General features: G+C 39.0%; 8 protein-coding genes across 8 annotated transcripts; 4 read left to right on the top strand and 4 right to left on the bottom strand. All coding sequences in view use genetic code 12, as the record gives it.

Annotated features, from left to right (window-relative positions):
• Window positions 1-264: 264 nt before the first annotated feature.
• On the top strand, window positions 265-2,613 carry DPB7 (ATP-dependent RNA helicase DBP7 (DEAD-box protein 7); the record flags this gene model as incomplete). Its single annotated transcript, XM_001385269.1, has 4 exons — window positions 265-444; window positions 502-1,438; window positions 1,475-1,768; window positions 1,823-2,613. 4 exons carry the CDS (start codon window positions 265-267, stop codon window positions 2,611-2,613), a joined length of 2,202 nt encoding a protein of 733 aa, XP_001385306.2.
• Window positions 2,614-2,673: 60 nt separating this feature from the next.
• Window positions 2,674-3,597, bottom strand: PICST_46357 (trehalase-associated protein; the record flags this gene model as incomplete). The annotated part of the gene is made up of 1 exon (XM_001384965.1): window positions 2,674-3,597. The coding sequence occupies one exon, from the start codon at window positions 3,595-3,597 to the stop codon at window positions 2,674-2,676; it is 924 nt and encodes a 307-aa protein (XP_001385002.1).
• Window positions 3,598-3,969: 372 nt separating this feature from the next.
• Window positions 3,970-5,130, bottom strand: PICST_21178 (mitochondrial morphology and distribution; the record flags this gene model as incomplete). The annotated part of the gene is made up of 3 exons (XM_001384964.1): window positions 3,970-4,146; window positions 4,240-4,490; window positions 4,776-5,130. Coding segments are annotated over 3 exons (783 nt in total), but the record flags the coding sequence as incomplete, so codon positions are not given.
• Window positions 5,131-6,129: 999 nt separating this feature from the next.
• On the top strand, window positions 6,130-7,632 carry PICST_78306 (oxidoreductase). Its single transcript, XM_001385268.1, has one exon. It carries the CDS (start codon window positions 6,304-6,306, stop codon window positions 7,474-7,476), a length of 1,173 nt encoding a protein of 390 aa, XP_001385305.2. The 5' UTR covers window positions 6,130-6,303; the 3' UTR covers window positions 7,477-7,632.
• Window positions 7,633-7,767: 135 nt separating this feature from the next.
• Window positions 7,768-9,672, bottom strand: PICST_32468 (predicted protein; the record flags this gene model as incomplete). The annotated part of the gene is made up of 1 exon (XM_001384963.1): window positions 7,768-9,672. One exon carries the CDS (start codon window positions 9,670-9,672, stop codon window positions 7,768-7,770), a length of 1,905 nt encoding a protein of 634 aa, XP_001385000.2.
• Window positions 9,673-10,982: 1,310 nt separating this feature from the next.
• On the top strand, window positions 10,983-11,438 carry PICST_32467 (predicted protein; the record flags this gene model as incomplete). The annotated part of the gene is made up of 1 exon (XM_001385267.1): window positions 10,983-11,438. The coding sequence occupies one exon, from the start codon at window positions 10,983-10,985 to the stop codon at window positions 11,436-11,438; it is 456 nt and encodes a 151-aa protein (XP_001385304.1).
• Window positions 11,439-11,920: 482 nt separating this feature from the next.
• On the top strand, window positions 11,921-12,495 carry NUO10 (NADH dehydrogenase (ubiquinone) 1 alpha; the record flags this gene model as incomplete). Its single annotated transcript, XM_001385266.1, has 1 exon — window positions 11,921-12,495. The coding sequence occupies one exon, from the start codon at window positions 11,921-11,923 to the stop codon at window positions 12,197-12,199; it is 279 nt and encodes a 92-aa protein (XP_001385303.1).
• A 199-nt stretch (window positions 12,496-12,694) lies between these two features.
• PICST_46564 (predicted protein) lies at window positions 12,695-13,597 on the bottom strand (the record flags this gene model as incomplete). The annotated part of the gene is made up of 1 exon (XM_001384962.1): window positions 12,695-13,597. One exon carries the CDS (start codon window positions 13,595-13,597, stop codon window positions 12,695-12,697), a length of 903 nt encoding a protein of 300 aa, XP_001384999.1.
• Window positions 13,598-15,605: the final 2,008 nt, after the last annotated feature.

The raw sequence follows: 15,605 nt of genomic DNA, 5'->3' as shown, positions 1-15,605 counted from the left end.
AAAACAATCTGTACTATAGAAGAATCACTTTCAGATTTGTACAATATCCACATTAATAGACACGACAAATACCACAATCCACCTGTAACTTGATAACAGTCAACAAAAACAAGGACACAATTGTAGACTTGTAGACTTAGAATAATATTAGTTCCGGTTTGTCACGTGAGTCATCGTGCGGCTCGGTCAATATCAGCTACATGAAAATATATGCAATTTGAATTTTGCAACTGGTACGATCTCTTCACCAACTACAACAGCAAAATGGACGAAGACGACGGTTTGTTGTTAAATTTTGCAGTTCCGGATGTTTCGGTGTCACTGGGCTCGAACAAAAGAACAACTTCCAAAGTTACCGGTGGAAAATGGAAAGATCGTCGTAAACTTCAGCTCTCATTACAAGGAAGAGGAAGAAACCAAAAGAAAGACAGATCTGCCACCGGAGTAAATAATGTTTCTGTTACTTCAAGACTTGATAACAACAATAACAGCCATAATCAGAAAGACGATGGAAAAAAACACGAAAATGATGAATCAAATGATTCTAAAAAGAGACCTACTATTGAGCCCATTCATGGCCCTACTTCCAAGATGATCAAGTTTTCTGAGTCGAAGGGGGAATTTGGTGGAAAGAACAATTCGTATGTATCATCATTGTTCACATCCAATCAGAGCAGTTCACAGTTAAAGGTGACGAAAGAATCAGACGAAAAAACATATTTACCATCTAATGCTCCTGTTGAAGATGCATCTACTTTTGAAGGGTTGGGTATCAACGAAAGACTTTCTAAGCATTTGACAGAAACTTTACGATTCAAAAATCCTACCAAAGTACAAAAGTCGGTCATCCCAACCATGCTTTCTACAGAGAGAGATCTTTTCATCAAGGCTCAGACTGGTTCTGGTAAAACATTGTCTTTCCTCTTGCCAATTTTCCACAAGCTTATGATGGAAAACAAGCATAAGATAAACAGAGATTCTGGTTTATTTGCTGTGATTCTTACCCCTACTAGAGAGTTGGCAACTCAAATCTATGGAGTTTTGGAAACTCTCACAAGATGCTACCATCACATCGTTCCTGGTATTGTTATAGGAGGTGAAAAGAAGAAGTCCGAAAAGGCACGTATCAGAAAGGGAGTTAATATCTTGGTAGGAACTCCTGGAAGATTGGCTGACCACATGGAAAATACCGAATCTTTGGATATCAGCCAGTTAAGGTGGCTCATTCTAGATGAAGGTGATAAGTTGGTTGAATTGGGCTTTGAAGAGACTATAACCAAGATCACCAACTTGATTACAAGAAACTCTCAGATCATGGAGTCGATGCATAAATGGCAGGGATTGCCTGTTAGAAGAATCAACTTGTTGTGTTCCGCGACGATGCAGAATAACGTGGAAAAGTTGGGTAGTATTATCTTGAACAACCCAGAAATGATCAGTGTAGATCACATTCCAGGAACCATTGAGTTTGAAGGTGACGGCTCTTCTTCTGGAAAGCACTCAGAAGAGGTGACTGCACCAGACCAGTTGATCCAAAACGTAGTCGTGGTACCTCCAAAGCTAAGACTCGTTACCTTAAGTGCTATCCTCAAGAAGATTTCATCAGATATGAGTGGAACTAACAACTCCACAAGAACTATTGTCTTTTTCTCGTGTTCTGACTCTGTCAATTTCCATTTCGATGTGTTCACTAGAGGCGGAAATACCTTCAAGAAGGTCAAAAATGATGAGTCTGGAAAATTAGAAACTGTAGAAGTAGAAAATGACAGTGATGACGATAAGAAAGATATGCAAGAAGAAGAAGAAAAAGGTGCAGTGACAGCTCCTTTGATTGGACAAGGCACTGCCGTCTATAAGCTTCATGGCTCATTATCGCAACAGACTCGTACTTCTACCTTGCAGGCATTTATTAAGGACAGTAAGTCGAATCATTCTATTCTTTTCTGTACTGATGTAGCATCGCGTGGATTGGATCTACCAAATATTGCATCCGTTATTGAATACGATCCTCCATTTACAATTGATGATCATTTGCATAGAATTGGTAGATCGGCCAGAGTTGGTAAGGAGGGTACAGCTACGTTGTTCTTGTTGCCTGGCAACGAAGAAGGATATGTAGATGGTAAATTGCAAGTAGTTCATCCTAAGGAAGGTAACTTGAGAATTGTAAATTACGAGAACTACTTGAAAGATGGCTTCTCTGCCAAGTCTAACAACGAAGATACCAAGAAGAAATCCAAGGACCCTAAGAGCAGAGAAGGAAAGTGGGATATTCATGCCACCACATGGCATCTTGACATTGAAAGATGGTTGTTGGAGGATTCTGGCGCCCACGACAAGGCAGTGCAAGCTTTCACGTCGCATATCAGAGCATATGCTACCCACTTGTCGTCAGAGAGAAACTATTTCAATGTCAAATTGTTGCATTTGGGCCATTTGGCTAAAAGTTTCGGTTTAAGAGAAACACCAAAGAAGTTGGGTAAATCTGTTGAATCCAACAGTGGCATCCAGGGAGCATCCAAGAAGACCAAGAAGGAGGATCCCAGAAAGAAAATGTTGAGAATGGCAAAGATGGCTCTCAAGTCCAACAGTGATGAATTTAACTACTCATAGATCGAAACTATACATTTATAGAGCATATCGCAATTAGTGTACAATAGAACCTTTAACCTATTAATTATCGATAGAGTCCTGGTGAGCTTCTCTGTATCCATCTATATTCCATAGGCCATGGTTCTCACCTAGTAAGTATCCAATAGTGCGCTTTTGATAGTAGTCTCCCGTAACCTTGATGTTTTCAATGACATCGTCAAGAAGAATAGCCTTTCCCACTGCTATCCCATCACCAAGTCCTGGATGCTTCACATTGACTATGTGAAGATGAAAGTGATAGTAAGAAGGTTGGTAATGTATAAATATTCTCAATTCATCCTTTTGAACAGCGAACTTTTCGGTTGCTACCTTCTTAATTAGTTTCTGGATATTTACCAAGTACTCAATATGAGATGAGTTAAGGTCTCTCACTGATGAGATATCCATTCTATTGACAATTGCACACAAGTATAACGACTCCATATTGATAGTGTCCCATTTCATGTCCGGCAACAACACAAATCCAGTAACGGGATCTGTGTCGTGATACACAAACGTTTCCGATTCCTTACCTTCGAAGAGAATATTATAGACCCATTTTATTCTGTCTCCTTTCTGCGATTCGATGTATGGCACAACAAACTTGTTGTACATTTCTGGGGTTTCACGTACATAATGATGATTCTGACCAGCATACTTTCTTATGTGGGTTTCTGTAGCGGGAAATATCAAGTTCAATTTTGCAGAAGGAGAATCATTCAAGTTTTGAGCCAACAACACTTTGGACCAATAGTATATATCATTCTGGTTAATGATTTCTGAATCTTGAACAAGGCTAGCAAGACTGAAGTCTTTTTCATGATCTACTAAAAAGTGTGATTTCTCAATCGTGACAATAGCATTCTGATCGTCGATGGATCCTAAAAGGACAATCGATTTGGTCTGGGGATTTCCATTGAGAAGTTTGGAAAAATGAAATTTGGCAATGAGCTCATTGACAGACATGGTGAAGGTATAACTGGTTCCAAATCACTGACTAATAATCAGATTCCTATTCAAATCTATCTAAATATTATGACTTGTAGTTACAATTTTTGGAGGAAAACAGTTCAAGTAACCGATTGAAATATTTGAGCATCTTGACGACCAATTCTTAAAATTATCTTAAATTTGTCAATGGCTGCGAAAATTATTGCAGAATCGCCCATGTCATCCACTTTCTTTTAGAGATTAGAATTTACTTCTCTACTTATAATTATTTTCAGAAACATATTCCTTTAATTGTTAGTATACATTGTTTATAGTACAGGGTCTAATACTCTAGATGCTATTTACATTACTGTCTCTGGAATCAGGACTGGGAGTCTGCTCTTCTTCGTCTTCATCTTCACTCATGTCTATACAAATCCAACTAGGCCATGCCAATTCTTCACGAATGATATTTCTTAGCTGTTCAATAAGAAACTTTTCTACTTTACCAACATTCCTCAAGACGTTGTTCTCGAGTTCTCCTATCTCCGACTCGATTTTGATCTTCTTTACGATATCGATTCTCTCACGGTTGTTGGGATCAGCAATATAATCGACAAAATTCCCACCAGAATTATATGTCGTTGGTGTAGCTGGTGCTGCAGTAGAAGTCGAGACAGAGCTGGACGAAGAAGTGGAAAAGTAGTCTGGTGTAGATTCGTTGATGTCACAGAGAAATGAAAAGTACACCGCCTTCTTCAAGTAGGCAATAGTAGCAATCGAATGTATGACAATATCAGTAATGTGCAACTTGATAGGCAACGAAATGAAGTTAGGAGAAGGGTAGTTTACCAAAAGATTCACTATCAAGTCTACATGGAGATTGCCACTATATTCTATTTCGGCTATGATTTGTATGTCATTTTCTCCTCTGGTAGTTTTTTGAAGACTGGATATGACTCTTGAATTTTTGGCGTTGGTCAAGGCATTTTGATTGAGAATAGTTGTCGGTGTCTCAGTTCCGCTAGGAGCATGTCCCAATCCAATATTGTTGATATTATAGTTGTGTAAGTAGTTGAGACTAGTGTTGGCCATAATGTATGAAATGGGATCCAGTGATGTTCTAGAACGCAGAAGAAGGGGCGGAGTTGGGGCTGGTCCCGGAGGAGGACTTTGCTCGTGTGAATGGTAAAGTGTGCTGCTATGACTAAAACTGTTGAGGTGTGAATCCTCTGCTATAGTTGAAAGATCATTATCCTCATCGTCGTCTTCATCATCACTAGACATGTAGTTAGTCTCTTTTGTGTTCATATTCGAATTGGAAGAGACGCGTTCTGGACCGCTCAGCCCTTCGTCGTTTTCGTCTTCATAAAACTCGTCAAACGGGTCTCCAATGTGTCGTATGGTGATCTCTGGTGGAATATCGCCAACTGAGAAGTTGGTCACTGATAGATTAGCTATATACGAAGGGAGTGAAATATTCTGGAATTGGCGATCGAGAAACTCTTTGAGCGACTCGTTAATCGAGCTGTCAGAAGTGAGGTTCTCCCAATTGATCTCAAACGACATGCTTTGGCTCCAAACTGAAGAAGAAAGACTCAAATCGAACCATCCTCCATAAACAGAGATGCTAGATACAAAAGTTCAATCACGTGCCAAGTCAGATGACATGGTTGTACCAGATCTTCATAGTCTCATGTTAGACTACCTAGAAAGCGGCTACACTTAAAGATTCAGCCACAAGAATAGTCACACCAAGGGTAGAGCCACAGCACTAACTAATGGCTTGTCACCCCACAAACTTTATGTCTTGACTTGTTGCACATTATAGCTCACCACTGTCACTCTTGTACTTTTAATAACTCGTACAATTCTTGAAAATTTTGTGTTTATTGTAGTTCACAGAAGAAAAACCAAAAGCTACAAGCAGTGACTTCTCCGTATGTAGAACAAGACCCATCTCCACTTTTCCTGTTAAATATGTACAACTTCTGGCTACCTCCTCAATTGTACCCAAAATTTGACATATTCACGTGATTATGCCGCTTCCGCTCCTCCGCTCACAAACAAACAGTCTCCACAAGTCGGAAATTCAATTTCCGACCGCTCCGCTGCCGGTGGGCTGAAAATTTTTGTCAAATTGCTTTTGCTCTTAGCGCAAGCCAAAATGACTAACCCTTCAAAAAACAATAATAACCTGTCCTAGACATTTCTCAAAATTTTTCACCGGTGTGGTCCGATTCTAGGAGTTGATTTCATTTCTTTCTTGATCTTTTTTTCTGTCTTCCAACTTCTTGTCTGTCGCTTCTTCTATTTCTTTCTCATTGTCTCCTGTTCTATTACCGTGAGTCATATAGAAAGGACATACTCACTGAAAATTGAACTTTCCAAATCAAGAGCTTGTGTTCGAATTTTGAAATACCAGCCTCTTCTAGTTATTGCACCCTGGAAGTCTGCTTTCATGGTCTAGGCTCATAAAGCTTGCAAATTTGCATATCACGGACCAATTCGCCTTATTCATCATCATCAATTCACCAGTGCAAGTTTTGAAACCACAGTCAAGTCATATTGCATTTCATCGCCAAAAAATTTTGAGAGAAAAGACGATTTCATTCTTTCTCATACTATTACTCTAATTGTAGCGAAAGCACTTTATCCATACTTTCATATTTCTTCATTCCACTAGTGCATAGAGTTCATTCAAAAATTCATTAATATTCATATAATATTCATACAAAAGTTATGATAGCTCCCAATCTCATTCAAATTGCTGTCATTGGTGCGGGTCTCATTGGTCCCAGACATGCTTCCCATGTGGTGAACAATGCCCATGCTGAACTTTTTGCTATAGTTGATCCTTCACCTACAGCAAAGGAAATCGCTGCCTCTATGGAAACCAGATACTTCACTTCTATCCAAAATATGATAGCCTACTGTAACCAGAATGGAATGCTGTACCCAGATGGTGCCATCATTTGCACTCCCAACCATACTCATATTAGAGTCAGTGCTGAATTGGCCAACTACGGAATTAACTTACTTGTGGAAAAACCTCTCAGCTCGATACCTGAAGAAGCTAAGGCTCTTAAAAACTTTGCCAAAGAAAAGAATGTCAAGGTTTTAGTAGGTCACCATAGAAGATTCAATCCTTTTATTGTTGAGGCTAAGCGCAATTTGCATAAAGTAGGCGATGTTATTGCCATTCTGGGAACTTGGGCTCTAAGAAAGCCCGAATCGTACTTCAAGATGTCACCTTGGAGAACAGATAACAAGACTGGGGGAGGAGTACTTCTCATCAACTTAGTTCATGATATCGACTTGTTGCAGTACATGTTTGGTCCAATAGAAAGAATCTATGCAGAATTATTGAAAAAGCAAAGATCACATTACCCAGATGCAGACGAAGGTGCTGCTTTGACCATTAAGTTCAAAAATGGCATAACAGGAACATTTATTTGCTCCGATAATGTCACTTCTCCTTTCAACTTTGAAAGTGGAACAGGTGAGAACCCTACTGTTCCTTTCCAGAATGAACTTGAAGGTTTCTATAGGGTCTTCGGTTCCAAGGGCACCTTGTCTGTTCCGGACTTGCATTTATTCCATCAGCCAGAAGCTGTAGATGACAACACAAACTCGTGGTTACATCCTATCGAAAAGGAACAACTCGTGGAAAATAAGTTGGAAACTTTGCATTCCCAAATGCCATTCGATTTGCAACTTGATCACTTTGTCGATGTCATCAGAGGAAGAGCAGAACCTCTTTGCTCAGCTGACGATGGCATGTCAGCCTTAATGTGTATTGATGCAGTTATGAAATCTGTGGAAACTGGCATTCCTCAATACGTGGAGGATATTAAAAATATCATCCCAGATTATGAAGCTTTGGGTTTAGATTCTGATTTAAGAGCGAAGTAGTGATTAAATTCGTGAGAAGAAAAAAGTTGATTTTTGATCTTATATTTAAAACGTAATGTTTGGTTTATTGTGCATTTATATTCATTTAGTCTTTTAAAGATTTAGTTTTAGTTGGTATTGATTTTAGTTCGTTTCAAGAAATAGCTTTTCATGATTAAGCCAATCAAATGTAATACTTAACACTAACTTCTCTCCTTCATTTGCAGTAATCGTCACATTAACCCATTTATTTATAAACACATAAAAACTAGAACGCTAGAAATAGAAAAAAGTCCCAAATAACTAGAATACTCACAAAGTATCGTCAATTACATGTCCTTTGATGACTTGAAGGGACTTCTTGAATTTTTCGGTCTTATACTTGAGATTAGAGATGGTTCCAACGTATTGGTTGTTGAGCAAGCTTTCACTGACGGTTAATTCATGAACAGCCTTTCCATTGACTTTTTTCTTTATCTTGGTATCAATGTTAGCATTTAAGGTTGTCTTGTCGTCCTTTCCTTCTTGAGTAGTCTTCTTGCCAGAAGATGTCAATGGGAAAGAGACACTACTTTCCACTGTCAACAAAGTTTCAGAAGAGGTAGCGTTAAGAAATTCAAATTTCACCTTTTGGTGATTTGTAAGTACTAATTCAAGATTAGTGGTCTCAGCAATTCCACCTGGGGCGTATGGGTTACCAACAGTCTTCTTAGAAGACCGTTCCAGCTTGGTCAAAACGTTGCTTATGGTCAAGTTTTGGTTGATAATGAATGACAAGGTGGAATTGTCCTTCAACGAGAACTTAATAATGGAAGATTGGTTGGAGGAGATTTTGTCACTAACTACTTCACTCTTACGAGAAGGAGCCCATGGTGAATAGGATGGTGATTTAGAGTAAACACCAGAGACTGATTCTTCAGCTACAGCTTCAATTATTTTACCCTTGGAACTGACAATAGCCTTGTGTTCCCACAAGAAAATGTTACCAGAGACAAACCAAGAATCGACTGGGATCTGATTTTCATCCTTCAAGATTGGCTTAGGATGAGGGTCAATACTACCGACTGGAGCCGTATCGACATCGTTAACTGGAGACACAACTTGGACTTCCAAAGTAGTTCTTCCACTCCATAATAATGGTAAGGCATTAACCAAGTCAACTTCATAAGTGAAACCTACAAAGTTACCGAAGTCAGCGACAGGAACAAAGTTGTCGCTGGCATCTATGGAACCTGGATGGTACAAGGTCGCCTTTGGAGATATGGTAGAAATGTATTGGTCGTTGATGAAGATGTTCAAGAGACGCAATGGAGCATCGTCCTTCTTGAAGTAGTCGACTTCTTCTTTGCTGGTAGAAGCAAATAGTTCTAACTTGGCCGAAGAGGTTTTTCCATTGAATCTTGGCAATTCTATCTGAAACTTACCTTCCTTTGACAATTCAAAAGCCACATTCTTAGACTTCGTTAAAGGAATGAGCTTGTCAGCTTGACCAGCTGGAGTAAAGAGAGAGTCTACTGTGATAGGAGTGTGTTTAGCACTCTTGGCCTTTCCACTGCTAGTTGTAGTAACAGCAAGAGAAAAGTTGACGTTGTCAGCAGAACCTTCCAAGACCTTGACACTGAACTTACTGTGCTTTTCTTCCAAAAGAGTGAGGTATTTGGAGATGTCTTTGGTGGTGCTGGAGATAGTTGTGAAACCTGGCTTACCGAATGGAGTAGAGCTTCTCCATACTGGATGGCCGTCGATATAAACTTCCACTACGTTGACGTTCTGGGTTTCGTTATCGCTGTTTGTGAAGTTCAAAGTCAAAAAGGCACCATCATATTCTGCATGCTTTGGAGAAGAGAAAGAAGCAGACAAGCCATTGGATAATTGCTGATTTTCATAGACTACAGAAGTGTTGGAAGTTTTGTCAGCTTTAAGTTCAGGCTGAATTTCAAACACTTTGATAATAGGAGCAGGAACAGCAGGTTCTTCAGGAGCAGTTTGCAAAAACTTGTTGGAGATAGCAGAGGCGGTGGAATTGATGGCATAATTGACATCAGCTTGGTAGCTGAAATACAACAAGATCATCACAGAAGCAAATGTGAAGATACCCATCATTCTTCTCCAGACCGAAGGCTTCGAGTCCCTCGTCTTCTCGTTTCTTTCAAAGTCTTCAAAGAAGGTAGCATCGTTGGCAGTTAAGCCATCGAAAGTTGTGTTTTCCTTGGACATTGTGGAAATGATTCAAAACAATACTAATGAATTAACTAATAGAACACAATTGCAATTGCCACAGAAGTGGCAAGCCCATGGTATTTATACGAAAACTCTAACCTAGTAGAACTGAAATATTTCAGGGAGAACAACCGGGATGCCGGCAAAAATAATGGATGCGAAAATGCATCTTTCACGGGGCACCGGTCCACATGCGCAACCAAATTTCTGCAATAGAACAATTATTTTGTCCGAACAAAATAATATAATTAAGTGGATCTTAATTGATTTACCCTAAATTCGCTCTTCTCCGCGGAGCAATCTTATCGGACGGTGAATGCAGAAAGTCAAGATAATTTTGTCAAGTGAAAGGAAAATATACTGTCAAAGGGTAATTCTGCAATTTCCACTGAGCTTATTGTATTTTTGGAACGTGAAATCTTATTGAGGATGCGACTCTCCCTTCCAACATGTCTTAATTACACTCATGAATCTAGAACAGTATGTTAAACTTCGCACTTGCAGTACCTGAAAGGGCCGCCACAAGATTAGTTCGTAATTCCCAATTCCAAATTTTCTATATGTGAACTATTTTTTGTGAAGAGCGTTTCCGACGGAGCGAATTCGTGAAATGAGCACAGCAACTAGGCCTTCAGCCCTGATTGTAAACAGTACCAACAACATATGTCTAGCTGTAATATGTTCAGTATTTTACGTGTGCGTTTGACGGACCTGGACCCCACATGTTAAGCCTATAAAATAGTTGTATATCCATTGTCAATGTTACTAAATCTTATCAGTAGCTCACGTGATATATAAGGATAAGATGCTGGCGGAGACTTAAGAGTTGCAAATGAGCCCACCCAAAGATTTTGGAATCGGGATGACTATTAGAAAAAGGATGAAAGACAGAATGTCCACTATTTATTTCAAAATAGATATCTTTTCATTTAACTGATGGAAAATAAAAGCTTAATTTGATACACCAAAAGTCTTTCTAAGTTCATTATCGAGCTGCAGCACCACGGCACCCTTCTATTCCAAAATCAGACTAGAATTTGTTATAGCCGATGTATACTACCGAGTAGATAGTGATAGCTATTGAGGTCCACAATTTTTGGAGCCGTATGAAATTCGGATGTTATTATCGGAAAAACTCATTCTATTCCGCGTTCTTCTAGAAGCTCTATTTATATATTCTATTTTGCCTTTAACCATTGCTACGAGATTTTATCTTAATAACGGTACGAAATTCTGATACATCAATTAGTAAATGCTACATTCTTCAATGTTTCTAGAGTCTGATTTATTCAAATTGAATGTTCAATATGGCTGCACCCAAATCACCCAAACTTGAGAAATATATAAGGCGAACAGGAATAAACCCATATGATATTGAGCAGGAAATTCGATTCCCATATTATATTCATTTCATTAATGAGGAAAAATCAGTTATCAAGTACGACTTCGGAACAGTTCAGACTAGATTGGATATGATCATTACTGAGAGGACAGGTATATATTCAAAATCAGGAGATGACTACATTATCAAGGATATTCACGGGAATGTCAAGTTAGTATTTAACAAACATTATGCTGGCGAAATTGGATTGGCAGAAGTAATTGAAGACTACCGCATGAAAGCAATCGAAGCTGGCATAAACACAGATATGGTTCCAAATTCAAGATACTTGACAAAGGAAATATCCAACAGAGATATTGAGAAGTACAAGAAGAAGTATCGCAGGTACTTGGATAAGAAATTTAATATACTACTTGAGTAAAAGGTAGTTACAAGTCTGATATAGAGAAGACAGTCATGTCTTTTTCTATGAAGTGAAATCGTATGCTACTTTCTTTGGCAACTCATTCTAATCAACTTATCATTAATGAAGTAAGGATATATGGGAGACGGTTGCAAGAAACTTGCTGTACAAGGTCGGTAAAGTTGATTGAGTTATGTCATACCAGAAATAAATTGCTTCTGATTGCAAAATTTTTTGCACTCCAAACACAAATACATATTGAGAAGAGAAATACCCCCAATACTCCGATTATCAATGCTACGTTCAGCAGGTTATTTGGACAGAGATAACCAATATTGTTATCATAGCTATATAGTAATAAATCACGTGCCATAAGTCACCAGCTTTTCCTGTACATATCCAACCAGTAGAATTTGAATAATTTCCCACTTCGAAGTAAGCAATGAGCGAAGTAGAAGGTCGATCTAGTATCAGCAAAAGTTACTGCTAACCCTATAGAAATGTCCAAATTCGTGTTGCCTCAGGCGTTGAAGGAATTGAGATTCCACTTATCCCAAACAGGAGAAGCTTCGGTGCCTTTAAGAAAGTTTTTGTCGGTGAACTATGAAACTTTGAAGGTTCAATCCAACTACAAATTGCCTATTTTGATCAGAGAAAGCTACGGGGTCCCACCAAGTTTAACCGCCAGATTCGAAAAAGGCAAGGAAGTCAAGAGTTCACTCGAAGGTTTAGACGAGAACGGCATTGCTAAGACATTACAGGACTTGTTGAAGAACTAACTTGGTTAAATTACGAGATAGATTCAAGTCATACGACCATCTAGACTATTAGTTATATTCCAAGACGATGAGGTAAACCAGTTTCGCCGGTTGAAGGAGTGGTTGGAAGCTGGAAAGCAAAATGGACATTCTCATGCTTGACTGTCTCAAAAGTTCTTACTATTCTTCGGAAACATCATCTTGGCTTGTTCTTTGACAAGCCAGGTACATCACGATAACAACGTTCAACTATTCATGATCTTTTCATAAACACCACTTCTGCATTTTGTTTCATAGCCACAATACATTAATTGAATAATGGGGTTAGCGACGTAGATTGTAGAGCATTTTGATATATTAAAATTTCAGTGTCTTGTATTGCATTGTGCATTGACTATTGATATGGACAAAGTAACAATCTTTTCATTCGCTATTTATGCTAATTTCTACTTTTTCATTAATACTGATGCTTAATATCATTCATTAATATCTATATTGAATAAACAGTAATTATTTTCAAGCCTTGGGAAGTACGGGTAATGGACCGAACTGGTATATGCCCCAACCCAAGCTAGCCAATTCAGCGTTGTAGAGTTCTTTCACTGGCTCCTTGTTTTTGTTAGCTATCCCACTGGCTACAACCACAGGCACGAAGTGCTCTAGTGTAGGATGAGCATTGTACAACAAAGCCTTTTGTGAACTTTGAATCTCAAGCAAATCGGCCAATAAGTCTGTAGACTTTGTCAAGGTCTTCGTCAATAACTGGTTGAATGGCTTTACGTAAGGCATAATACCTCCAGGCTGAGAGAAAGATCTCCCAAGATCTCTCAAGTTATGTACAGACATTCCAGAGCAAATTATCAACCCAGTTAAGTATCTGTTCTGAGTTTCGTCCCAGAGTAAGTTATCTCTGAAATGGCTCAAGACTTCGCCCAATTTGAAGTGGGAATTGAAATCTTTGTCATTTGCAGTTAAAGACACTTGGATCACGGCTGTCTCTGGTAAATCCAAACCTGGTGAATCGGGTATATCTTCAGTCTTGGATAAAGTGTTATAGTCACTGAATGCTACTTTGAATGGAACCCAAACTCCGTGATCTATACCTCTTTGAGTCAATACACTGTTGAATCCGTTCTGCTCCAAATGCTGTCTGATATGTTCAGCAACGTAGACAGAATTTTTACTGTGGAATTGTTCCTTATACATGTGATTTGGGAAACCATAGAAATCGTAGATCAAGTCGTTTTCAGCATCATCTTTCTTGGGAATGGCAACTTCTACGAGGTTGGAAGCTCCCGACTGCCAATGAGCAGAGACTACGATAATATAGTCGGGCTTCCATGTGTTCTTGATGGTTTTTCCAAGCTTTCTAATAGTGTTCCAGGCACCTTTATTGCCAAAATCATCGTTTTCGTACATAAAAGTTGGCCCTCCATGACTGAAAAAATATGTTGGATAGGGATTGGCGTTTTTTGTGAAGCGTGCAACAGACATGTTTGAATCTGAGGAAATTTGTGGAGGTTTTTCGGAAGTAAAGCTTGAGTTTGGTGAGTTTTCTGTGATTTCTGAAACTGTATTTTCAGCCTTGATAGTCTTTCTAGTGACTATACAGTAATAATAGTAGAAGAGAGAGAAGATCAATACCACAATGGATAAAACCTTCATTAACAGAGACTTTCAAATAAATCAGAGAACAGACTGAAAATATTCAAAGACAACATCGCCAATATTTATATTTTCATTTATTTGGGCCGTTGGCCGATTTTGCAATTTGGCTCAGGCCGATGGGCACATAGTTAAAGCTCAGTTAAGGAACCAATCTGAGTAATCTTAGTAATCTCTGACCAGAGGCAATCTGCAGGAGCCACAGCTGCAAAATGGCGGAACCTTTTAGTTGGGATTAGTTAAAGCAGCTTAGTCAATGTTAGCTAAGGTTTGTTATGGCATGATGTAATATGACGGAAATTGGGCGGCTGTTTAATACCCAGTAAGGCTCAGTAGAATTGTTATGAAATTCGAGACTTCTCTTCGTTCCGTTGTGTTTTAGAGTATTCCAGAAGCCAGAGCATCTTTGTGCGGAAATATGCGTAGCGGAAATGAACAGTAGCGTTTCTTCATCTTGCGATGGAGTCTGAAAGTACGAAGAAGAACAATGTTGATGGTCACCAGAAGACTCTTGGCCTGTTCTGAAGAGTAATCTTCATCATGGAAGTGTTTAGCTATATTTGTAGCCGTAAGACCATCTTTGTAGTTGTAGTTGAAATTTTTTATTCCTCTTGCTCGCTGGTCATATTAGAAATAAAGAAATATGGAGATTTCACACAAACCACACAATTGACTGTTACTGTCTAGTACTTTGAGGACTCAATAGTATATTTAGATTATTCCAAACACTGAGCACTAGATCAATTAAGTACTGGCTTTCTCCGAGTCCTTGACGATTCTATCTCAGCTCGCTTAAGCTTCATTGCCCAGAAATATGCAACAGAAAAAACTCAGAGCATTATCCAGCTCTCTACGTAACCCGTCTATGATCTGATGATATTCTCCTTGGTGGCAGAACCCCACTAGTGTCTGATAGCTAACAGAAGACATTTCCCGGGAATTCCACAGAAATGCATTATCAGGTGTTGTGTATCACATGATGTTATCTCTTCAGCCGCATCTCCCCATACGGCATGGCACCAGAATCAGGTTTGGAACCCGGAAGGTCCACTATTATTACGTATACACTATTATTACGCTATACTAGTAAAATAAGAACAGGCAGTTAAAGCCGGTTGAACGGGCTGCCACCCTTACTTAATCTAAGGTTCAAACGACAGAAAACCCTTTGCCCCTTAGACGGATAACTGTTACAATCTAGTTCCCACTAAATATGCAAATCTCTGCGCCATAATGGACGCTATCTATCTGGGACAAAAACGAAGGTTCACGACAACGGGGGCCCAGATGAAACAGACTCATTTCGAACCCTGGTCTTGGAATTTGGTAGACAAATAGGTGAAAAATTAACTTGAAATGGAACAATTAGGGAATGCTTTTTTCTGCAGGAAAGACGATAGAGAAAATTTCATGTTTACCTTTTCTCGCTTTTCATATGTCATCCTTTTATGGAACAAGGAACAGCCATCCCAACTAAGCTGATTATAGTGTATATACTCAATTGCTCATATTCTGGCTATATATATAAGCCGACTTGCACCACCCGTATTTCTGTTATACGTCAAAAACCGTCGACAAACGAACTTGAACGTTGTCTGCTTAGTCTGTCATGGTTAGCTTGTTTTCGTCCCGGAGCAGGGTAAGTAAGATTTGCGGAGAAGATAGATACGATGACATGTTTAATATAGTAGTGAATGACAAGGAATAGAAGAATAGAGAAAAAGAGATGGCAAACGAATCAGAATGGAAAGATAGCTAGGGT

Source organism: Scheffersomyces stipitis, chromosome 5 (assembly GCF_000209165.1).
Source record: "Scheffersomyces stipitis CBS 6054 chromosome 5, complete sequence".
NCBI lineage: Eukaryota > Fungi > Ascomycota > Pichiomycetes > Serinales > Debaryomycetaceae > Scheffersomyces > Scheffersomyces stipitis.
The sequence above is the reverse complement of the archived record's forward strand: the minus strand, read 5'-3'. Positions and strand labels throughout refer to the sequence as shown.